The sequence below is a fragment of the Rhinolophus sinicus genome, linkage group LG02, assembly GCF_036562045.2.
Source record: "Rhinolophus sinicus isolate RSC01 linkage group LG02, ASM3656204v1, whole genome shotgun sequence".
Lineage (NCBI taxonomy): Eukaryota > Metazoa > Chordata > Mammalia > Chiroptera > Rhinolophidae > Rhinolophus > Rhinolophus sinicus.
Window position 1 is genome coordinate 151,620,945 of NC_133752.1, and position 25,642 is coordinate 151,646,586.

At 35.0% G+C, this 25,642-nt stretch overlaps 1 protein-coding gene across 2 annotated transcripts in view; it reads left to right on the top strand.

Annotated features, from left to right (window-relative positions):
- Nucleotides 1-2,232: 2,232 nt before the first annotated feature.
- The window catches only part of RPAP3 (RNA polymerase II associated protein 3), a 28,234-nt gene continuing 4,824 nt past the window's right edge, over nucleotides 2,233-25,642 (top strand). Inside the window, exons 1-13 of one of the 2 annotated variants that reach the window (XM_019748422.2) lie at nucleotides 2,233-2,333; nucleotides 5,529-5,712; nucleotides 6,605-6,745; nucleotides 7,952-8,074; nucleotides 8,868-8,995; nucleotides 11,724-11,845; nucleotides 12,546-12,616; nucleotides 13,894-14,019; nucleotides 15,330-15,457; nucleotides 18,937-19,058; nucleotides 20,384-20,454; nucleotides 20,571-20,672; nucleotides 24,318-24,556. In XM_019748422.2, coding sequence (XP_019603981.1) covers nucleotides 5,560-5,712; nucleotides 6,605-6,745; nucleotides 7,952-8,074; nucleotides 8,868-8,995; nucleotides 11,724-11,845; nucleotides 12,546-12,616; nucleotides 13,894-14,019; nucleotides 15,330-15,457; nucleotides 18,937-19,058; nucleotides 20,384-20,454; nucleotides 20,571-20,672; nucleotides 24,318-24,556 — 1,526 coding nt within the window. In that variant the 5' untranslated portion in view covers nucleotides 2,233-2,333; nucleotides 5,529-5,559. Of the gene's footprint in view, nucleotides 2,334-5,528; nucleotides 5,713-6,604; nucleotides 6,746-7,951; nucleotides 8,075-8,867; nucleotides 8,996-11,723; nucleotides 11,846-12,545; nucleotides 12,617-13,893; nucleotides 14,020-15,329; nucleotides 15,458-18,936; nucleotides 19,059-20,383; nucleotides 20,455-20,570; nucleotides 20,673-24,317; nucleotides 24,557-25,642 lie in introns of those variants that run through there. The other variant, XM_019748425.2, reaches the window with a different exon arrangement.

The window sequence follows — 25,642 nt, forward strand, 5'->3', positions numbered from 1 at the left end:
GGGGCACGGGTATATGGGAAATCTCTGTACCTTCCTCTTAATTGTATTGTAAACCTAAAACTGTTCTGAAACATAAAGTCTTAAAAAAAGAGTGGAAGGACATTGCACATAGATGATGAGGAGGTAAATGGAGACTGATGGTCCCCAGTCCGGATAACCAGGCCCCTTGACCACGTACACGGGAACATAAGGACACCTCTGGGCGCAGCTTCCGTGGTTGCAGTGGCTGACCAAACTGAGGGAAAAGGTGGTGCTACGGAGATCTACACAGGGGCTTCTCACCTGCAAATAGCCCATTTACGTTACATGCTAGAAGAATGCCACATAGGAAGGAATATCTCAGGTAAGTTACAAAGCACAGATGGATGAAACAGGGCCTCATCCTGCCCTCCTCAGGGGAGTTCAGTCAAACGAGCGAGACAGGGAGTCAGTAGAACATGCTGGTCACAGGAGCTGGCTCTGAAGTCAGACTGCCCAGGTACCTCACTAGGTTCTGTCACTTGCTGGTTGTTTGGCAAATTTCTCATGTAGATCAGTTTCCTCATCAGTAACGTAGGGACTTCACCATTGTTGTGAGATAAGGAATGTAAAATAACATGCTTATTTCTTATAATAATTCTTACTTGTCTCACTTATTATGCAGTTTTCATTTTGCACTAGGAGAGGCAGTTTCCCTGCCTTGCTATCAACCTTAACCTTCATCTACTGGTGCCCAGCACATGTCTTCAGATAGCCCTCTTCAGATGTCTTCTAAGCAGTCAAGTTGGAAACAAAGAGATAGAGAGAGATACCACATATTCCAGGGTCTGAGCCTTAAGCTTTGCAGGAGGGAGCAGCAGGATATATTTGTTAAACTCTTACCGTGTCCCAACCTGTGCTAAGTATGTGCCTTTTACATACATTTTCTCACTCGAGTAGGTATTTTTATCTTCACCATTTTAATTATACCTAAACTGAGATTTAGATTAAGCCTCAGTTTACAGACTGAATTCAGGTTAATTCTAACCTGGTTCCTTTCTCCCATTTCTACTGACTCTGCCAGAATTAATAACAATAATAAAAAACACAGTTGCTTTTGTTAAGAACATCTATCAATCAATATGTTTTAAGGTTTTTTTATTATTAATTTTAAAACACAAAAAACTCTTAGCTATCTATTCGCTTCACACAAAACCCATAACAATCATTCCACTAGTACATATTTTAATGACACTTAATGATTTGACCACTGTGACTTTAAAATACAAAGATACCAAATAATTAGACAGTGGGAAAGATGTGCTAATGTGGACCTTGTAGAGGAGGACCCCAGGGCACTACCTGGATTCATGGTTCCCAGTCTCAGCTGTACAGCTGTATCCTGTGCTTTAAAAAAATCATGATGCCCAGGCTGCACTAATTAAATTAAAAATCTCTGGGTATGGGACCTAGAAATAAAATTTTTTTCCTGCTCCCTAGGTAATTTCAAAGTTCAGCCAAGCTTGAGAGCCACTGATTTGGATTTTTGCGATAATTTTTGAGGTCACAGAGCTGTTTCAAATGGAAAATTTTGCTTGTTTCTGTTTGTTTTTGTGGGCATTAAAAATTATTACCTATTATTATTTTTTTACAATTTTAGAGTTGTCATGAAAATGAAAAAAGCTCACTCATACAGGAAGCAGAAGCAAGAAATGTTAAAAGCTTCATATTCTTTCTGCTTTGTAAGCCAGAGTACATCTAAAGACAGACCTTAATATACGCGTTCTAGAAAGACTCAAAGATAGACACACTTAGAAAAGGAAAGAGTTTACTTGCAAGGGTGTAAGGGAGTCAGTCTGAAGAACTGGTTTGCCAAATATAAGTACTTAAGGGGGGGAAAAAAAACTGCAAAATTGCCAGAGCTACAAGTTTACATCATCTATTCACGATAGAGAAACAGTAACTTTCTCACATGATTATCATACTTAACAAAGGTTGTGACATATCGTTAGACATCAGCAAGGCAAATATTAGGGATAAAATTGAGGGAAGTCCAAGGAAATATTCAAGGCGTTACTATTTTGGGCATCAGAACAAGTCAGGACGACCCTGCAGTTTTTGGGTTACCTCCGGTGAAGTTGAATCATATTAGAAGCAGGCAGGGCATCAAATTTTGTATTAACACATCTGTCAATTCTCTAAGCAGGTTCTACTCGGAGAAGGAAGGAGCGTTACATCTGACTTTCTGCGCACGCTCCAGGGGGCGGGGCGAGGCCACGCGAGGACTTGTGGGAAAAAGCCCGGGAAGGCGGGGTTCGGGGGCCAGTCGCTGCGGGCGGGACGCGGTGGAGGTGCGGAGTTAACGGCCTGGTGAGGTGAGCCTGCTTTGCCGTTATCGCCGAGAAGGCTTTTGGGGTCGCCTGGCGGGAGAAGTGGGCCCCGCCGTGGGCCCAGGGGAGGCAGAGAGGGTGAGGGCGGGCGGGGGCGCGGCCTTTGGTTGGCTCGGTGGTGTCCTGGGCAGCGGCGTCCGGGGGAGCGGGGAGCGCGTTCCAGGTTCAGGTAGGGGCTCGACCCGCGCCGCCCGGGCCTGGACGTTCTGCTTCGCTGACGGTCTCTCCACCCAGGCTGTCCGGGCCATTGAGATTTTGCGGTAGTGAGGACCGCACATCCACCATCCGAAGACCGCGGAGGGGCCCGCCCCCTTTCGGCGTGGGTGTGCAATGCTTGCCTGGTTGTTGGGTATGAAAGTGATACCCTCAAGCACTGGAAGTTTCTCGTTGCCTGCCTGGACCTCAGCCCCACCGCGGGTTGCATGGGAGTAGTTGGGCCTGCAGGAGTGGCAGACGTGATGGGTGAAATGGACAAGGTTTTGACATTTTACACCGTCTTAGTGGCTTACTGCGCTTTATGCATATTTTTGAGTCCCCAGCAGAGCATTGTACTAGTTTTGTTTTTTAATGAGATATACATATGTGAACGAACATGAGCACTGGCCAAAAGAAGCTTAAACTTAGTTTGGTTTCTGAGCCTAGGCTGGGGGTTCAGACCTATCTGCACTTGCAACTGTCTCTCCCTCTCGAGGAATCCGTTTTCTAATCACTCACATCTCTCCCAGTCTACTCCTCCTTTCCCCTCCCCCCTTAAGCTTTGAATCTGCTCTCACCTTTTGGGGACCTTGCCCCATCACTCATCCTCTTTCCTATACCTGTAGCTTCTTTTCCGATGTTTCTCCGCTGGGCTCTCCCATCAGACCATAGTAATGCACCGACTAATGATGAAGATGTGTTCTGGGGTCTGTGCTGAGAAATGTGTCATTAGGCGATTAATAGTTGGGTGTACATCGTAGAGTGTGGTTACACAAACTTAGATGGTGTGTCCAACTACACACCTAGGCTACATGGTACAGCCTATTGCTCGTAGACCACAAGCCCGTACAGCATGTTACTGTACAAGGCAACTTAGTTTAAATCAAGCACAAGAGAAAATGATGCAATGAAGAGACTCGGTAAAAATGAGATGTAAGAGACTGCAGCTGGTGTAACACGGCATAATGTTTTACAGCAAACTTTTTTTTTAATAAGTAGAAAGAGTACACTCTAAAATAACAAAAAGTGTAATGTAGTAAATACATAAACCAGTAGCATGGTCATTTATTGTCATTCTCAAGTATTATGTACTGTACATAGTTATAATAGTGTGTGCTCAACTTTTATATGACTGGCAATGCAGTAGGTTTTTCTACCTCAGCATCACCACAAACACGTGAGTAATGCGTGTATTACAATGGCTACGATGTCACTGGGTGGTAGGGATTTTTCAGCTCCATTATAATTATGGGACCATGGTCGTGTGTGTGGTCCATCGTTGACCCAAATGTGGTTATGTGGCACATGAACAATCTTATCAAAGACAAAATTACATTAATACCCGTATAATAATCTCATTTACTTCGCTTACTGTATTTCCACTCTTTTAAAAAATTCCATTAAAACTCAATTTCTTTTTCAATAATCTTCATATGACTAAATATAATATACTTTCTTTCCCCCATACGACTTCTGTGGCATCCACAGAAGTGGCCTTCAAGAACTCTTGAAAATATTCTTCTGTAACAGCTCCCTAGATGCTACTGCCTAGTTTTTTCAATGTTGGCATCTCTTCCTCAGTTTGTTCCCTAAATATTAGTGTTCTCCAGGTTCTCCCCGCCGACACCCCTCCCAGAGTCACAGTGATTAAACGTGTTCAAATCCCATGATTGTAGCTTCCACCTTTATGCTAGTGACACCCAAATTTATATCTCTAGCCCTCTGTAACTACCTACTGGATTTGTCCTCCTCATGTCTCATGAGCACTCAAATTCAACATATGAGTATCCCAAACTGAAATATCTGTCTTTTCACTTGTCCTCCAACCCTGAAACCGTTTTTCCTTTTAAAATTGTGATTCCTGACTCAAAACGGCACCACTAATATTACCAGGCTCCCAAACAAGAAATCTATGAGACAGTCCTTCTCTGCTCCCCAATTCCTCATTCTAATCAGTCATTATGTCCCTTTTATTTTACCACCTTAATACTGTCACATAGCTTTCAGACTAGGTCAGACCTCCTGGCCTGACATTTCAAGATCTGTTCTATTTCCACCTCATTAGCCTTCCATCATTCTCCCTCATCTCCCTCATAGTCCCTCCCTCTGCCTGCCCACCGCTTCATGTAAATCATTTGGCTGGGCCCTTTTGAAACTTAGGCTGAAGTTGCAGAACCTCTGGAGCCTCTTTTCTTGAACCCACCACCTGATTTATGCCTATCCTTTATGGTCAGTCCTGTATGCTAGTGACACCCAGTGACATCTGTCCGTATGTCTAGCACAGTGGTTCTGAACCAGGGGTTGTTATGCCTTCCCAGGGACATTTGACAATTTCTGGAGACATTTTTGGTTGTCACAGTCTGGAGGGGAGATGGTGTGATACTGGCACCTGGTTGGTAGAGGCAAGGGACGTTGTCAGTCTTAACAATGCACAGGACAGGCCCCCCCCCCCCAACAAAGAATTATCCAGCCCTTAATATCAATAGTCCCAAGGTTGAGAAACCCCTGCCTAGCCTAGCCTGGTATTTTGTTACTCAGTATTTGATTGTTTTGTTCCCTTCTCCACTAGACAAGGGACTTTGTGTTAAATAATGTTTGCAACCTTAAATCTTGATATAAGATCTATCAATACATGTTGAAAGAAAAAGGAGCAAAGGAAGTAATTAGGATACATTTATAAAGTCCAGAGATGCGCAGCCAATCTGCTCCCATGGGCTACCTGCTAATTTCAGTGATTCCTTCCCCATTGCCTTTCATTCATGTTGCATTATGGGGATGCCCAAACTTGTTCATTTTTATTTTTTTTTTTAATTCAGCCAACATTGATTGCCTCACTTAAAGAATAATATACTGATATTTTCTTTCTTCAGCAGCACTTTAGGCTGTCCTCTATCCATGCATCTTGACCATTTATGAAGAAGTAAAAAGTCATTAGCTAGGTTTCAAAAAAAACTAAACCAAGTAATTCTGTTTAATTTTTATCAGAGGTTGGTCGGTCAAAACTCTGCAGGCCATAATGACTTCAACCAATAAAGCAATTGAATTACAACTACAAGTGAAACAAAATGCAGAAGAATTACAAGACTTTATGAGGGATTTAGAAAACTGGGAAAAAGATATTAAACAAAAGGATATGGAACTAAGAAGACAGAATGGTGTTCCTGAAGAGGTAAACTTCTTACTTAAATTTCTTAATTAAATTCCTACTTCAGAATCCAACAAAATTATTTGTTTTAAAGTAAAGCACCTTTTAAAATGGTTTGTGAAAATACTGATGTTGAAGTGATTTACTTCCGGTCAACATTATAGAAAATTCTGCTTTTTAAAGTCTTTGTAATAATTGTATGAACTCTATTAAGACATTTTAAAGTTAGTGAATAGTTTAACATTATGAAAAACATTATGAAACATTATGAAAAATTCTGCTTTTTGGAGTCTTTGTAATAATTGTGTGACCTATATTAAGACATTTTAAAGTTAGTGAATAGTTAACTGTAAAGAAGACCATATGATAATTCTTAAGGTAAATGAATAGTATAAAATACGTAGATGTGTATATATATCATGTATATCATATAATTATATATTTAATGGCATATTAACATATACTATTCCCATTAAAATATAGCTAGTACCTCAATTCTGTTAAATGATTTTCTAAAGACAGTGCATTTAAATATGGGCAGCCTTTTCATACTGTATGCGATGATGTGGAGGCAGTTCAGCTTGCCATTTGTACGGCTAACTCATTGTACTGAGGCTGAATGAAGATCAGGAGGTCTGAATTTAGGATGGCAAATTAAGTGTATGATTAAAATTTCTAGATAATACTTTCCTTGTGACTGAACAATATTCAACGTTCGTTTAAGGATGAATTAAACTTTTAAAGCATAAATTATCTTTGTAAGTGAAGGTGGTAAATTGATATTTTTAAGCACTTGAAAATTAAATTTGAAAGTATTTCTTACTTGAAATATAATTTAGAGAGAATTTTAAATATTGCTAGTTATACAGGAAAGCAATAGAGCAGTGCTCAAAACATGTTTTTTTCCCCTCACTAGAATTTACCTCCTATTCGAAATAGGAATTTTAGGAAAAAGAAGAAAGGCAAAGCTACAGAAGCGTCTAAAAAAACCAAAGATGAAAACACAAAAAACAGGATAAAATCTTATGATTATGAGGCATGGGCAAAACTTGATGTGGTAAGTTAATCTAGTTATGTGCTTCTTAATATTTGAGTAAAATTTTCTTGGTGGTAGCTAAGAGTCATGGATTAAATGAAAAATAACGTAAAGTTCTTATAACCTGTTTGTCTTATAGACTATTTTATATGGAATAAAAATGTAATTACAGAGCTCTTCAATTAACCAAATTATTTTTTTCTCCTGCAGACTCTTTCATTGAATAGTACCTAAAACAGCCAGGATTCTTTTATTATTATTATTTTTTCTCTATTTGCAAAAAGTATCAGGTAGAGATCCAGTGTATTCTTCACCCAGTTTTCCCCAATGGTTACATCTTAACTGCAGTATAGTATCAAAACCAGGAAATTGACATTGGTACAATGTATGTATAGTTCTATGCCATTTTATCACGTGTAGGTTTGGGTAACCACATTGCAAAGAAGATACAGAAATATTGCATCACCATAAAGATCTCCCTATGTTACCCATTTATAGTGGGGTTATTACGTGAAAAGAATGTGTGAGTCAAAAGAGATTGGGAATTGCTGGACTAGCATATTGTATATTTTCTTTGGTAGAGTCAGTTATATTTTTGGATACACTAAGACAGTACAGCATAATCATTGAGAGCTGTCTGGAGGGAACAGACTGCCTGGTTTCAAATCCTGACTTGGCCACTTAACTAGCTGAGTGATCTTGAATGAATTAACTAACTTCTGAGTTTCAGTTCCTTCAACTGAAAATCACGGTAATTGTATCTTCCTCATAGATTGTTATAAGAATCAGGAGTTAATTGTGCTTTATAAGTAGATTTTGTTGTTTTAAAAATAAGAACAAAAGGTTTTTAGGAAAATACCTTTCTCTGGTATTGGTTGCTATTACATTAGTTTGGGGTTATTTGCAAACTTTTCTCTTATGTCAAACCATAATACCTCACTGCTACGTAATAGTTTGTGATTTAGGAGTGGTTTGTAGACTCTGTTGACTGAGCTTAATTGATGAGTTCAAAGTCAGATTCTTTAAGTGGTTTGGATCTTGGTTTTCTAAGCAAGGGTACCTTTGGATATAATCTTAACAATGAGAGATTGTTTGGGTTGCTTTTATAATAAGCCTTTAGGTCCTTAGACATAACAACTTATTAAGTTCTGTTGAGTGTACTTTTTTGTGTGTGCTTTTTTAATAGTCATGTGATGATGAGCACCGTTCTCCTACTTACGATTTCAGGAAAGTATCCTTGATGAACTTGACAAAGAAGAGAGTATCCATGATTCTGTTTCTCAAGAATCAGAGTCAGAAGAAGATGGAATTCGTGTAGATTCACAAAAGGCTCTTGCCCTAAAAGAAAAGGTACTCTAGGTTAGCCTTAGGTAGGCAGGATATGTAGAAAATCATGTGGATCCCAAGATTTCTTCAGCATAGTTAGGGGGTGTTCACACTTCAAGTTGCTTGGGCTGTGTCCCTAACGGGAAGCAGTATAGGATAGTGGTTAGGCGCATGTGCTCTGAAACTGATTACCTGGGTTCATTCCTGTGACAAGTTCTTCAAATTGCTTGTGTTTAGTTTTCTCAGCTGTAAAATAAGATTAGTATTATAACTAAACCTCAATGAGTTATTGTGAATATTAAATTAATCATTATATGTGAAGTGCTTGGACCATACAGAGACTCATTCCAGGGTTTTAGCAGTAGATTAAAGTAACTTAAAAATCAACACGTGATTCTTGACATGAATATTATATTCTACTCCTCCATGTCACAGGCCATCGGATGTTCAACATCTCCCTGAGGAGTGTCTCGTTATAAAACTAGATATATTGCCTTTCAAAAAGGTGGCACTCTTCAGATTGCACTTCATCTTGATGGCTTCTTTTTTGTTACATTTCTCTGGGTTATTATTGTCAATAAAAAGTATATAATGCCAAATATTTTACTCATTTTTCTGCCAGGACTCTTGGATTGTGCCCCCACTATGAGTATATAGTGAATTTTAGCACTTGAAAAAAGACCATTTTGCTCCATTCTCTTTTTTTTCCTGTTAGCCTTGATCACACAGCTGATGAGTTAGAATGAGGTGGATAACACTGAAAAAATTGGTTCTGAATTCCTGTGCCAGTATATATCTGACTTGTATGCTTTTTCAGGGCAATAAGTACTTCAAACAAGGAAAATATGATGAAGCAATTGAATGCTACACCAAAGGCATGGATGCTGATCCGTATAACCCCGTGTTGCCAACAAACAGAGCCTCAGCTTACTTTAGAGTGAAAAAGTAAGGGATTTCCTTAATGTGTGTGAATATTCTATGTGTATATGGAGACTGATATTTTAAAAAGTCTTTCATGATAAAATGTGTGGGAAAGATTGAAAAAGCATTACATTTCATTTCAAATTCTTATAGCTCACCCCCTTTTATTTATTTTATTTAAGCCGTTTTAAACATTGGGTTGCTCAAACCTTGTCCCCTGTAGCTCACTTTACAGAGATGTTCTTCAAAAATTGAATAATGATGTTCTTTACCTCATTCACCAAAGAAAACATCAGCGGGTAAAAATTGTTAGAAGTTAATTTCCCTCCATTATTTTGAAAAATTGTTTATCCACTATTTAACCTAGAGAACTTTCATTATGGTAAACTTAAAATATGTCCCAACATTTGTTTAAGTCATACTGATTCTTTAAATACATACTTACTGTTGAAGAACATAAATCTTATGGTCTTATCATAAGCAGGGAATTGACCTATCATGAGAATTTGTAAAAAGACACAATACCAACAAGGAATATATTCTTACTGTTTTAATTATTATTTGGAAATACGAGGTGCTGTAGGGAGTGTTAGTAGGGGGTATAAAATGGTAATTGGTTTCTGAGTTTTTACTGTGTTTAGGTCTTTGCAATTTATGATGTTAATATCCTGACAAATTTATATTTTATAATATTTAATATCTACAATATATGTAAGTGATGAAGAATAATTTTAAATAATCTCAGCATGAACCCACCACCCAATTTAAGAACCAGAACATTATTATTTTTGAGGCTACCTTGACACTCCTTTCCATATCCTGATCCTTCTCTCTCTCAGTTAACCACTGTCTTGACTGGTATATTTATCAGTTTTTGACTTGAAAAAAAAAGTTCATTTTATATATGTATCCCTAAATAATATATTGTATAACTTTGCTTATTTTTGAACTTTAGAAGTAGATCATACTGAATGTAGTCTAAAATTTCTCTGAATATTTCTCAGATTTGTCATGCTTCACATATATAGCTGTAGATCTCTCATTTTCACTTATATACAGTTTCGTTTTAGGAATATACTGTTATGTGTTTGTTCTCCTGTTGCTGGATTGTTGGTTGATTTCTTTCTTTCTCGCCTTCCTTTCCATCTCCCCCTCCTCCCCACTCTCTCCCTGCCTCCCACCTTCCTTATTTAAAAACAGTCATGCTGGGAACACTTTTGTGCACGTTTCTTGGTGCTGAGTGGTAGGATGTGCACATGGTTTTTAAAGGGTGATGACCTGTTGTTACAAAGGTAGCTGTACAAGTTCATATTCCCATTAGCAGTGTGTGAGAATGCCCATTCTGTATCTTTACCAACACTGGTATAATTGGGCTTCCTAGTTGTTTTCAGTCTAGGGGGTATAAAATGAGAATTCATTGTGGTCTTAATTTGCATTCCCCAGTTTCTAATGAGGCTGAGCGTCTTCTTACATGTTCATTCACCACTTGTATTTTCTGTAAAATGCTTGTTTTGTCTCTTGGCCATTTTTCTGTTCTTCTGTTTTGCTACTGATTTTTAAGAGTTCTTTATTCTGGATACTAATCCTTTAGTGTTTGTTTATAATTGTCTTCTCCCAGTTTGTAGCTTATCTTCTTTCCTTTCTTTATGGAGTCTTGATGAACAGAAATTTTTAATTTTAATGTATATCAATTTACTGATTTTTAAAAAAATATTAGTACTTTTAAAAATACAATTTGTTGAAATAGTTTCCTTCCCTGAGCTTATAATAGTGTCCTATATTTTCTTCTAAAAGTTTTTTTGTTTCACTTTTCACATTTAAGTCTTTTTATATAGGCTGAAGGTAGAATTCCAATTTTGTATCTTTTCATGTGACTATCCCAGTTGTGCCATCCTATTTAGCGAATGTCCACCCATGCCTTCCCCATGGACCTACAGTGCCACCATTGTCATAGGTCAGGTTTGCACGCATCTCTTTCTCGTCTCTATTCTTTACATTGATCTGTTGCCTATTGCTATACCTATTCCACACCATCTTTAATTGCATTGTAAGTCTTGATATTTGGCATAGGGCATGTTTTCCTACCTTCAGGAATGTCTTGGGTTTTCTTGGACTTTAGCTTATCAATATAAATTTTAAAATCATCTTGTCAAATTCCTTGAAAACGTCTGTTGGGATTTTGATTACAATTGCTTCAAATTTATAAGATCAGTGTGGAGAGAATTACATTGTTATGTTTTTGTGCCTTATAGATGAATGTGAAATACCTTCTTTAATGTCTTTGAAGACGGTCTTGCAGTTTTCTGTATATGGGTCTTGTACATCTTTTGTTAGATTTGTTTTTTGTTTCTGATCTCTAGTAAAGCAGCCACCTTGCTTAACCTTCATTATTTCTAACAATCTCTTTAGATTGTTCTGAGTTTTCTAGGTAGATCGTCGTATCTGAGAATGTCAGTTTTGTCCCTTCCTTTCCAGTCTTTTTAGTATTTCTTATGGAACTGCATTGACAAGGATTTATAGTACAATACTGAGAAAAAGCAGTTGATAGTGTGCATTCTTGTTCCTTGCTTTAAAGGGAATGCTATTTACATCACGGCATAAAGAATTATAGATTTTAGTAAGCTTAACGGAGTAAAAGGAGGTAGGAAACATGCCTTTAGTTGGGAAATTAATCCCCTTTTGGGGGATTTCAGAAACAAATTTTGAAATTTTGGTTTAACAAATGATTTTTAGTAATTTTTTTAAATTGCAGATTTGCTGTTGCTGAGTCTGATTGTAATTTGGCAATTGCCTTGAACAGAAGTTATACAAAGGCTTATGCAAGACGAGGTGCTGCTCGATTTGCTTTGCAAAAATTAGAGGATGCCAAAACAGGTATTAATATTTTCCAGGTCATTGTTATCTAAAAATTCCTTAATTGTTTAATTTAATAGCTACTATACAAAGAATATTAGACAATCAGTTATTACCTTCAGAGAGCTTTGTGTATCTCAATAAGCTAATTTTTGCAATTGAGAAGGTATCTTGATACTTTGGGAAAGAATGCGTTATTTGCCACCAGTTAGACTTTGGTTCAGATTCTCATTCCACTATGTGTGACCAGGGGAAGGTTATGTATCTTCTCTGATTTTCAGTTTCTCATCTGTAAAATAGGGATTAAAGCATTTTACTGGCTGTTGTAAGGCTAGAGGTATGCACGTGAAGCTCTTATCACATTTTTGTTTACATGTTTGAAATTTCTAAGCCTCTTGTTTTTCCATAAAATAGATTTGTGTAGTATAAATCACAAAACTCTGAATAAAGCTAGTGTCTAAAAGATTCTGCTGCTTTTTGATTGTATGATGTATGACTCAAAATAGCAAGTATCCTTTCTGGGGCTGGTGGAAGATGATTTTGTCAGGATATGTCTGGGGGAAAATGGAGAGAGCCAGTAGCCTAATGTTAGCATTTCTTGGTTCCTCTTAACTTTGCTATAGGACAGTTGCGTATTTGTCACATGTAGCAAATGATTATTGTTTTATACAGGTATTTAAATATATCTTTCAAATATTCTCTATCTTTCTATTTTACTCAGATTATGAAAAAGTATTAGAACTGGAACCAAATAACTTTGAAGCAACAAGTGAACTCAGGAAAATTAATCAGGTGAACTATAGTTATTTAAGTGTGTTACTTATTTCATGAAGTAAAGGTGTTAGCATAGACTCTGTACTGTAGATTACTTAATATAGACATTTTTCTAATTGTAATTCTTTGTACTGTAGAGTTTTACCAAATTTGCAAGCAAGAGGTAGTACCATGTTTCCCCGAAAATTTAAGACCTAGCCGGACAATCAGCTCTAATCCATCTTTTGGAGCAAAAATGAATACAAGACCCGGTCTTATTTTACTATAAGGTCCGGTCTTATATAATATAAGACCAGGTCTTATATTCATTTTTGCTCTGAAAGACGCATTAGAGCTGATTGTCCGACTAGGTCTTATTTTCAGGGAAACACGGTATAATGGTATTTAAAGATCCTTTATTAATCATCATCTAAGAAAGTTGTCTCAAATCTTTAGAACTGCTGCTTTACTTTTTCCCAGATGACAGAATTATTTTTCTTTATCCTATTGATTTTTCTTTTTTGGCTTGTGCTATGATTTCTGTACTAAACTTCTGTGTATTTCTTTCATTTTGTAATTTTTAAGTTGGGCATCTTTATAGTTTATATCTTAGCAAAAATCATACTGATTTTTTTAACACTAAGAAATGAGTTATTAAAAAAAAAAAAAAAAAAAAAAAAAAAAAAAAAAAGAAATGAGTTATTACTTAAATATAAAATTTGCGGTCAAATGGTACTGAACAGTTACATATCCTTTAACTTTGCCGTTGAATCAGTTACAATTATTTTGCCGTCCGTTGAAACTTTGAGAAAAAAGTGACAGTGATTGGGGGAAAATCTGCTTTTTATGTTGCCATTGTTTATTGCACATAAAATCTGTTGGTAAATATATCAACTTGATTACAATTGTGAACTGTATTGTATATTTTTGTATTTTGTCCCAGGTCAAATAATGACTATGAATATTAAGTTTGAGAAATTTGGTGATGTGTTTTATGTTTGAAAATAGTTCTTAGAACAGTACCTGGCCTGTGTAGAAATTCAATAAATGTTTGCTGAATAAATAAATGAATAGCTGCGTTTAGTAGATACTACTAACTGTAATTGGAATAAGTTGCACATTAAATTTGTTACAATTTTTTTTTTTGCTTTTTATTTTAATAAGTAGAAAGACTTAGAATTAGAGTAAATATTTTAATTATTAATGTGAACTGTGGCAGAAATTCTAATGTGTTTGAATAATTTAGTTTTTTAAAGTCAAATATGCATACATCTTGCATTACTTGTTTTAGTTTATCTTACTGGTATGTCTCCTAGGCTCTAACAACCAAAGAAAACTCATATCCAGAGGCACCTGATACGATGATTAAGTCAACTGAAGGAGAGAAAAAACAAATTGAAGAGCAGCAGAATAAGCAGCAGGCAATTTCAGAGAAAGATCTGGTAATCCAGAGGGATTCCAATATATATATGTTTTGCTGAATTTACTCTTAGTTTCTTATGTATCAGTTAAGTTTCTGCTTTTTCTAGTATATTAAAATTGTTTTTCACTGGGGACTGAAAATTAAATATACTAAAACTTCTGGAGCCTATTCAAAATTTGAGTAATTAATGACTTAATAAATAATTTTTTTAAAAAATTTAATTTTAGGGAACAAATTACTTTGGAGCATTTTAACATATTTACATATGGCTAGAAATTTAACATAAATAAATTACAATTTATTTATGATTTTTTTCATTAATTCACACTGGACTATTTCTGATCCAAATTCCTATAGAAACCCTGAGTTGAGATTTAATTTAATATATTTACAGCTTTTCATGTACCCACAGAGGATTCGTAATACTTATGATTATTGATTGTGATATAATCACAATCAATTTTCCTGATTTTAAATAAATGTTACAGTGAAACCTGGTATACACATTTAATACAGTTTAATTTATCCCATGTTTAGACATATTAATGTTATGAAGAGTAGCTGTAAAATTCTTGTATTCTCTTCTTTCATAAAAATTGTTATGAAATTCTTTTGTACAGCTTATAATGTAACTAAATATTGAATATAATGTAACTAAATATTGAATATAATATATATTATTATAATATATTTATATTTATATTATATTTATAATATAAATATTTATAAATATAAATTATATTATATAATATATTTATATTATATTTTAATATAATATAATTATTATAATATAAATTATGAAATTCTTTTGTACAGCTTATAATGTAACTAAAGAGTATAATATTTGAATAATATAAATATTGAATATTTATTAAAATGTGTTTTTAAATTTAAGCTTTGTGTAATAATTGTACAAAATGGTTAATGCTGCAAAGTAACATACTGTGTTTCCCCGAAAATAAGACCAGTTCTTATATTAAGTTTTGTTCCAAAAGACGCATTAGGGCTTATGTTCAGGGGATGTCATCCTGAAAAATCATGCTAGGGCTTATTTTCTGGTTAGGTCTTATTTCTGGGGAAACACGGTAGTAATACACAGTTTTTTCTCTTTAGTACTGAAAAGAGAATGACATCATTATAAAACTATAAAACAACTCAAACTTACAAATTCTAAAACATATATCATGGACTAGATTTTTAACAATTAAAATATATTGTAATTATTGATATAATAAATTGATGCATATACTGGCAGTGTTTTTTAAGATTTGAATTCAACTAATCTTTTTGCATACTTTTTATTCTTCATATTTCTTTCCAAAATGATAGGGGAATGGATTTTTCAAAGAGGGGAAATATGAAAGAGCAATTGAATGTTATACTCGAGGGATAGCAGCAGATGGCGCTAATGCCCTTCTTCCAGCTAACAGAGCAATGGCCTATCTGAAGATTCAGAAGTAAGTATTGGTTACATTTAATGCTTTTCAGGATGAGAATGAAATTTACCATAAATTGGCATATTAACTAAACAGTAAAATTTAATTTATTTATTCTTGAGAATTAAAATTAAATGAGACAGAGTGTGTGTATGTGTGTGTGTGTGTGTGTGTGTATGTGTGTGTCATAGTACGTGTTCGGTAAACTTAGCTCTTGTTAATATTTTTCCATTTTTAATAGTCTAGAATTATACAATTTAACACTTTTTAAGTTGCTAAATGCATGTTACTCTGAATTACTGATTTGAAAATTATTTTTAACCTCAGAATCCTTTGGGCAAAGTCTTAATCCTGAAATTTTTATACTTTTATTTATTTTTATTATTTTTTGTTATTGAGGAATACTGGAGAACAGTGTGTTTCTCCAGGGCCCATCAGCTCCAAGTCATTGTCCTTCAATCTAGTTGTGGAGGGCGCAGCTTAGCTCCAAGTCCAGTCGCTGTTTTCAATCTTTAGTTGCAGGAGGAGCAGCCCACCATCCCATGCGGGAATTGAACTGGCAACCTTGTCCGAGAGCTCTAGCTCTAACCAACTGAGCCATTCATCCGGCTGCCCCTCCGGAAGCTCAGCAGCAGCTCCTTGTCTTCAGTCTAGTTGTGGAGGGCTCAGCCCCCTGGCCCATGTGGGAATAGAACTGGCAACCCTGTTGTTTTCAGAGCTCACTCTCTAACCAACTGAGCCATCCAGCCACCCCCTGAAATGTTTTATATATACATATACATACACAGCAAAAGTGGATTGCTGTCATTGAAACTGCTGCTTAATTATATATGCACCTAAAACTTGGTCCTGTGATATTTACCAGCTGTTTTTGGATAAACGCAGGGTCTCCAAGTTGGACAATCAGGATAGTATTTGATGGCAGAAACTTTATCTTACATTTCATTGTATCTGTTGTTATAATACTTTACACACTAGTGACAGAATTAAGAAAAAGACCTATAAATATTGTAAATAGGGATGCTAAACATTTTTGGTGCCATGGACCCCTTTGTCTGCATGTTGAACCTTTCTCAAAATTTTTAAATGTGTAGTTATATATATTTAGGATTCCAGAGGAAACCAATTATATTAAAATATAGTTTTAAAAATATTAAATTTGTGATATAGTGGTTTATATACTTTTTAAAAACACACTACATAGTGAGAAACCATATTTACAATATAGGCAAGTTAAAGTGAAAATTGTTTTTAAAGATATTAATGTGAAGGTTTGAATAAGGACACTAGGATTTGGGGTGATCTTTGACATATCTTATTCCACATGTTGTTCAAGTAGTAAGTGTGGATAGGGAATACTCAGAAAGCAGCACTGATGATTATGTTACTAGTGTCATAACACATGGCTTCATTCTTTGACATCTGAGTGACGACCAGGGGCAGAGTCCCACTAGTTGGCTGGCTAGATCATAAGAGTGTCTGTAAACAGGGATACTGTGATCACATGCAAGCAAGTGACAGGTTGTATTGCTACTGTAATTATGAAATAGTGGTGATATCCCCAAACAATATTGTGAGATAGCTAAGAAATGTAATGTGATATGGAAATATCTGTGATTTTTATTGGGAACAAAGGTATAGTTGCTTTTACAACTGTGGTTTGTTATCTACACTTAAAATTGAAAGGAAAGCTAAATTTTATTTAAAAGCTAGTGAAAATAAGGATGTAATATTTTTCCCATCCAAGTTTTCATATCTCAAAGGACCTCAGGTTAGGAACCCCTGTCATAGAAGCAAATTTTGGTTGTATATTTAACCTTATTGAAACTAATAGACATAGCTAGAGACATATTATTTTGATTAAAGACATACTATTTTGATTTTATTTGTCCTGCTAGCTTATGAAAATTTTGGTTTTGCTATTCAAGAATTGTGCATTATTTAAAAATTGTAAAGCCTGATTCTTAGGTTTGACTAATGTGAAGAATAATATCTTCTATTATAATAGGTGAGATTATATCTACATTTATGAGGGCTCTGATTTATTGCTTTAGTTATAATCACATCAGTGTATTATAGCAAGTTAACAGTGTATTTCAAATTACACTTGATCTTAGCCAAAAGGCCGAGAAGCGATGTATATTTCAAATTAAAAGAACTATATGACCCCTTTTTACATTTTTTCTAGTGTACCTTTTAGATTCACACTTAATATCAGAAGTTGTCTCCACTACATGGTGACTCTTGTCAGATATTAGACTAGATGAGGAACATAAAACGGAGCAATTTTTTAAACAGAAATTTGAACTGAACTGAGATCTAATGGGGTAATGTGAGTTAGGTGAAAAAACTGGTTGAATGTCCCAATGCAGGTTCAAAGGCACAGGAGTGGGAAACTTCATGGAAACTTCTGGAAAGGGCAAGTGATCCATATTATGGCTGTTATGCAGGGGACAGAGATAAGGTTGGAGAGTCAGACAAGCCCCTGACTGTGCTCTGCAGAGGAGCTTGACTTTATCCTGAAAAGTGTGGGGACCATGTAAGGATCTCGAATGGGAGAGTGGTATAATCAGGTAGAAAATATATCGGTAGGGTCATGGACACACAGCACACACACACACACACACACACACGTGCACACACACACATTCTTTCTTGTTGAAAGTGAATTAAAGAATTCAGAAATGTTTAAGTTCATTATAAAATCTAATTTTGTTCATATTGGGTCTTATTTTGATCTAATATGGTAGGATGGCATTTATTTAGGCCTTGGGGAGATCCTTTTTTTTAAAAAATATATTAATTATGCAGTTTTTCAAACTTTCATGAAAGTAATATAGCAAGCTCCATGCACGAAATCATCTAGGTTAACAAGCCATACCTTTTTTGGTCATACTTGTTTCAGCTCTTTCCCCCCACTGAATTATTATAAAGCAAATCACAGACGTTTTGTTCGTTTGCTAGCTCCTCTTAGTGCTTTATCATAGAGCAGTACCAGTCAGACTGAATTGATTGCTGGTTGCCTGGTTAAATAGAGTTTATGAAAAATGTCAGATGATATGCTCTCACATATATAATGTTTTTGTGTGGGTTGTTTTTCCTTAGGTGGTGTGTACTATAGGTAAATATTAATGAAATTTTATTAGAAAATTAATGCTAGTTATAATTATTAATGTAGTATCTGTTTATATTGAGGGTTGGAGGAGAGATAGATGGCCAGAAGTGGTATTCTTTTGTCTGATCTATTCATATTTTACTGTCATTAATACCATCCTTCCAGCACTCTCTTTTCTTACTTTCCTTTAATCTGGCACCTTTCCCCTCCTTACCAGATGATTTCAAGATTTGGTGAGAATATAAAATTTAAAAATAGTCTCTTCTCTCATTTGGGAATTGGTAATTGAAATTATATGCATGCTTTTTACATTAGAAACTCAGTTTATATGGAGTTTTTCTATAGGCTGCATTTTTCCAGTTGGTATTTTTATCATGTTTAATAGATATGAAGAGGCTGAAAAAGACTGCACACAAGCTATTTTATTAGATGGCTCTTATTCTAAAGCTTTTGCCAGAAGAGGAACTGCAAGAACATTTTTGGGAAAGTTAAATGAAGCCAAACAAGGTATGACTTTTTATAACAACTAGCACTCACTCAGCCCGACGAGACTTCCAAGTTGTAGAAGCAGAGATTGGCACAGCCTTCCCATGGTTCAAGGACGCAGAACTTAGAGAAGTACATTTCCTATCACAGTTTAGTTCATGAATAGGTTTGCAGATTTGAAGGAATGCAGTTTCCATAGTGGGCCTGATTGTCTTCTAACAGCGTACAGTATAATCTGGCTAATTGCCAATCAAAATTAATGAGAAATTTGAATTATAGGTGAGAAGGAAAAAAGCAAGCATGAAAAGAAAGGGAATTGGCAGCTGGGGGATAGAGGATAATGTGAGATCTATAGTGATGCCCCACCTCTTTTTTTCTTCGTACTGGTTATTTGTTCTTTTATTTTTCCATGTCTTTTAAGTATTTATTAATCCTTTTGAAGAACCAACTTGTTTCTATTGTGCGTTCTGCTCTTTATTTCCTTCCTTCAACTGTCTTTAGGTTTAATTTGCTGTTTTTCTAACTTCTTGACATCAATAATTAATTTTCACCTTCTTTCCTGATATGTGCATTTAAATCTGTCAGTGTCTCTCTACGCATGGCTTTGGCTATAGCTCATATATTTTTTTTTATTATGGTAAAATACACATGACATAAAATTTACTGTTTTAACCACTTTTGAGTGTACAGTTCAGTGGCATTGAGTACATTCACATTGTTGTGCAACCATCGCCACTATCCGTCTCCAGAACTTACTTATCATTCCATTCTGAAAACTTGTTAAACAATTACTCTCCATTCTCCTCTTTCTCCAGCCCCTGGAAACCACTATTCCATTTTCTGTCTCTGAATGTGCCTATTCTAGGTACTTCATATAAGTAGACTCATACAATATTTTGTTCTTTTGTGTCTGGCTTATTCCATTTAGCATAATGTCTTCAAGGTTCATCCATATTGTAGTGTATGTCAGAATTCAATTCCTTTTGAAGGCTGAATAATATTCCATTATATGACATTCTCTTACATTCTATTTTGCATTTAGTGAGTTACCCTGTCATTTGTTAACAGGGCAGCTTTGGTAAGTTAGATGACCTCTAGGCCTCAGTCATATTGACTAAAGTGGGGTTGTAGTGAGCGTTACATGAGAATTAACACATAGCAACTAGAATAGTGCTCAGTAAATTTTAGTCCTTGCTATCTATCGATCACCTATTTCCTACTATCCTGTATAAAACTTCTTGAGATAAACACAAAGTTACAAAACTAAATAAGCGCTCGTATATCATGTCTTGAACTGCATAAAGTATTTTCACTAATTTATTATATTTCTTAAAAATTCATTTCAGATTTTGAAACTGTTTTACTTCTGGAACCTGGAAATAAGCAAGCAGTAACCGAACTTTCCAAAATTAAAAAGGTAATGAATGCATTCTTTTCACCAACATATCCTTTTATTTTCTGCAACATAAACACATTTATTTGTTGCATAATTGAGAATATTTTTATTATCATGATTACAAATTTATTTTCAAGGAATTAATTGAGAAAGGACACTGGGATGATGTCTTTCTCGATTCTACTCAAAGGCAAAATGTGATAAAACCCATTGATAGTCCACCTCATCTTGGATCAACTGTAAGTAAAGTATTTTTCTTTCTTTTTTTTACCTTGCTATTCATTTATTGGTGTTGCATACCTAAGAGTTGAAAACAAGTTTGAATTCATAATCTCTTAAATGTTGGAATCTCTTCCTAGGGTCATTTTTAGAATCTTTAAAAAATACTTCTTAGGATAATTGACATAATAAAATTGGGGAAGATAGAGCTGTTTAGAATTCTGGGGTACCTTTTTAAGTGACTTTTAATTTAACAGTATAAATTTAAGTATTTCCACATATGTTATGATATTAAAGGAATATGAAACAGTTTTACATTATTTTTAAGAATTAAGAATTTTTTACTTCTATTACTGTTTTTGAGATTGGGAAAATGTTGCAATAATCTTGCATTTTGCGTGGGCTTAGATCTAAACTCAGCACTTAGGCAAAAATCTTGTATAGGCAAGATTATCTTTAAAAATATATACTGCACATTGTTTTTGGTACACCATACCGTTTTTCAGTAAGTCCAGCAAAATCAGCTCTTTTCCTGTAATATTGGGACAGAGAGAGTAGCTGGCATGAATTCAGATGTTTGTTTTGTGCTAAACCTTTAAAATTGAGTTCATTTAAGGCAAATATAAATATAATGTGACTCTATGGTAGTTTCTAACATTTATATATATTCATATATACATGTACGTATATGTATACATACATATACATATACACATACATAACACCCATGAAACCACCAACCAGGTAAAAAAGTTGAAAGGTATCAGCTTCCCCAAATTTCCCTGTGTCCCTCACAGATGACAATCCTCTCCCTGCCCCTAGAAGTAACTGTTAGGCATGGATGATGCTACCACAGAAGTAATTTTATAAGAAAGTCAGAGCAGATGTTTTAGTTTTCTTTTTACAAAGGAAGAAAATGAGGCAAAGAATGTTTAATGTTTTTGCTAAGTTCATATTTCAGGTTAGCAGCTGATAGAGGAATCCTTAGTGTAATACTTTTCCAGTGTTCTTATTGTGACTTTATTCTTGAATTTTATGAGACAATACTTGTTTCATGTGCCAGGCATAAACTAGTTGCTTTCATTCATTATATTTATTTGCTATTTTACTCTTTTCAATGAAGGTGATTAAATGTTTAATTAAATGTGATTTAAACTTTTACATCTTTGTAACACTTCTTCACAAAAATTAATTTACGAGTTTTAAAAAAGCCTTTGTCAGACTGCTATGTATAATTATAAACACATGCCCTTGTTGTAAATCAAATATTTGTATATGTAATATCCCACGGCCAATATACTCTAAACAGCTTTTATAAATCTGTTGGGTTTTCTTCTCCTTCGCGTGAAAAATCAATTTATGTTAATAGTTGTGAAAATGCAACATGAATTTAAATCTTTTGTAGCACGATGTCAAAACACCTCAACATATGAAATGAGACGTCTGGGGAAAACCATTTTGTAAATGATTCAACATAAGTAAAATCATTATCCTAGTAGGAAAGAGGGAAAAAAAGGCTGTTTATTTTTATAATAGGTTTCCATAATAAAAATGTGGGCATTATTTAAAAAATAGAAGGTGCAGTTTGGCATAATGCTTTTAAGTTGTTTTGAGCCCCACCAACTTTATAAACTTTAAAATCTTAGGCAAGTTACCTAATTCCTCTGTGATCCTTACTTTTTCTCCTTAAGTTGAGAAGAACTCACAGATTAGTTGAAATCAAAGGAATGTCCATTAATACTAATTTCAGGTGAAATGAATGTTAATTTCCTTTTCAGTCACATATTTGTGAGTCTACTTGGTCGCTGAGGAAAGGAAGGAAGGCCCAGGAAGTGGAGAGAGTTCTAGGGTTGGTTACTTTATTAAAGTGAGAGGCTGGGCCAGGGTAGCATGTGCTTCAAGGGCTGGCAGCCTGGGAGTACTTTTTATTTTTGGCAGATCTTCTCTAGAGAGAGTGTGGGAGAGCAGTGATGAGGATCAGCTAAGCCAGGGCCTGGGGTTCCCTGGGAGGGTGTGGGTAAATGAGATTTCTCCTGGTCTCTGCTAAAATATGTATTTTGTTTTATTTTCATTTTTCTGTTTTCCCACGTAAAACTCATCTTTCAATATTTTGTCCTTCACCTTGTCTTTCTCCCTTTCTGTTTATTCTTATTTCTCTCTTCTTTTTCTTGAAACGGCCATAATAAAGAGCTAAATGGAATGTGTGCCTAAATCTTAATTTAAAAAAAAGGGATGAATTGACCCTTTCATATTTTTTCTTGTCTTTCTATAGTGGTATCTTTTGAGTTTTACTCCTGTTAGTAGCATAGTCATACCCCCGATTCCTCCCAACCGTTATCCGTAGCCTTCAGCTGCTCTCATTACCTATTGGTTTACAGTGAACAGAGCTCATCTATTAGGACATTTGTTTATTAGGATCATGCTTATGCATCTTGTCAATGGAAAGATTTGGTTTTAAATGGGACTGCATTGATACATTGCAATAATTATTGCCTGTCAAAAATTATAGCCTATTTTTTTAACACTAATACATGTCCATTCTTGGTCAATATCTTAATAGAAAACTATTACTAATAGTTTTCAGCAAAGGCCTTATCTTAATATAATTATGCTTTAAAATAGAACTGCTAACAGATTCTGCTAACAAATTTGTTAATAGGTTTTTTATCTATGCATTCATACTGCAACATTTAATTGTTACCTGTTAGGTCTTATCTTAGCGATGCTAATCGAATGTCTGATTTTAACATTGAGTTTAATATATATGTCAAAAGTTTTCATATTTACAACTTTTTGATTTAAAATTCAACTGTACAGTTAGACTAGACATTTAGAATATATTGAAGAAAGCTTTTATTAAAAATAAGAGTACTGTATGTAAACTTAAGAAATTGAAAATGTTTGACACTTGTAATGATTGAAATAAATAGTGAATGCTATTTATTTTATTAAATTAAAAACCATTATTGCGGTCAAGTTCTTAGCAACTTGGTGAATATTATTTGGCAGATTTAATCCTGGGCTGGTTTTATCCCACTGCTACTTACATAGAGAACGTATTTAGGTTTTAATCCAGAATGCTGGTTATTGCCTGGCCTTATTCTTCCTGCCTTCAGTTAGCCTACAGTATTGCTGTCAGTTTGGTCATATTTTTTCTTGGCTTCATTGCCTCTAGGATCAAATCCAAACTCCTTGACATGGCACACAAGGTCCTGTGTGCACTGTCTTTAAGCGACCTGGCAGGCTTTGTGTGCGTCGCCCTCCCCTTGCGCCAGCCCCATTGGCCTTCTCGCCTTTCCGCGGACCGACGCTCGTCTTCCATTTTTGTGTACTTTTTCTGGGACGTCTCTGCTCATGCCAGTGTTTATGTACCTTCTGTGTTCTCTTCTAGTTCTGTGCTGTCACCTTTTATGGTGTGTGTCTCATTGCCTTGTAATTACCTATATGTACATCTTCTTTCCCCCATTTAGACCTATGTAGGATAGATGCTATGCATCTTTTTATTTGTATTCTCAGAGTATGACTCCTGAGTCTGTCTAGCCATCAAATTGAATTTACTTATAACTGGGATATTGGCTGTAAGAACACTGCAACCTTTTAATTTGTGACCCTAAAATAGAAAACCTTTATGTGTTGATTTAAGGAATTGATTTTAATTGTTTTAGAAACCACTCAAGAAGGTTATTATTGAAGAAACTGGTAATTTGATACAGACTATTGATGTGCCAGATAGCACTACGGCTGCTGCTCCAGAAAGTAATCCTATTAATCTAGCAAATCTAACAGCAAGCACAGGCACTACAAGTAAGAAGAATTCAATCCAAGATGACCTTTTGCCCACAAATGATATTCCAAAAGCAAAAGTATTGAAAATAGAAGAAATCAGTGATACTTCAGCTCTGCAGTGAGTAGTAATACTTCTACATGATAATCTCTAGAATGCTAATAATTCAGTTGGAAATTGATGAGACTTCTGGTTTGTACTCAGAACCGTCATTTTTTCAACTTCACACTCTATCTAGTTTTTCTTTTTCATTTGTTCTTGCTCTAAGAGAGGCTTTGCTTAAGGACTGATCACTGTTCCTTTACCAGAGTGGGAATTTAGAGATGATAAGAAAGTGTCTTGAACAGATTGATTTTGTTCATTTTCTTTTCTAGAACTTTACTATATTGTTTCACTTTTGAATTCAGCAAAAAATGTTTGATTTTTTAAAAGGAGGCTGGTGACTATCACAGGATCAAGTTTAGGTGCATATATAATTAAGCAGCAGTTTCAATGACAGCAGTTCGCTTTTGCTGTGTATGTACATGTATATATAAAACACTTCCAGACTTTGCCCAGAGGATTCTGAAGTCAAAAATAATTTTTCAAATCACTAATTCAGAATAACATGCATAGAGCAATTTTAAAAGTGTTAAATTGTGTAATTCCAGACTATCAAAAGTGGAAAAATTGAGGCTTTATCATTATTCTAGCCATTCATACTTAAGGTTATTTGTGGGCTGTTTAAAATTTGGAATTTAAAAAAATAGTCATGTGTTTCCTTCATGATGAGAATATGAAAAAACATAGACTGGGTTTATTTTGGGGTATTTATACTTTATTCATATATTCTTGCGTTGCACTCAACAGTCCTATTAGAAGTGTCGTTTTTTTTTAACTTTGAATTTTAGTAGTAATTCTATTTAAAGGGATAGTATGGGTCGTGGGAAAACACTAAATAGGTAGTCTTTTTTTTTTTTTTTTTTTTTTTTTAGGAGGAAGCATTTTTTTCTTTCTCAGAATATATTTCTTGAAACTGATAATTCAGATTTCTGAAAGGCTGAGTTTTATGTACATGTGACGTAGTAATGCAATATGTAGAAATGGTCAAAAGTATGAGGGCAGACTAATAGCCCAACAGATGAGAATAGTCATTAACATAGCATGTGAAAATTTGCAAAGGCATTATCTTGTCTTGCGAAAAAAAATGTATTATCAACTGAAAGA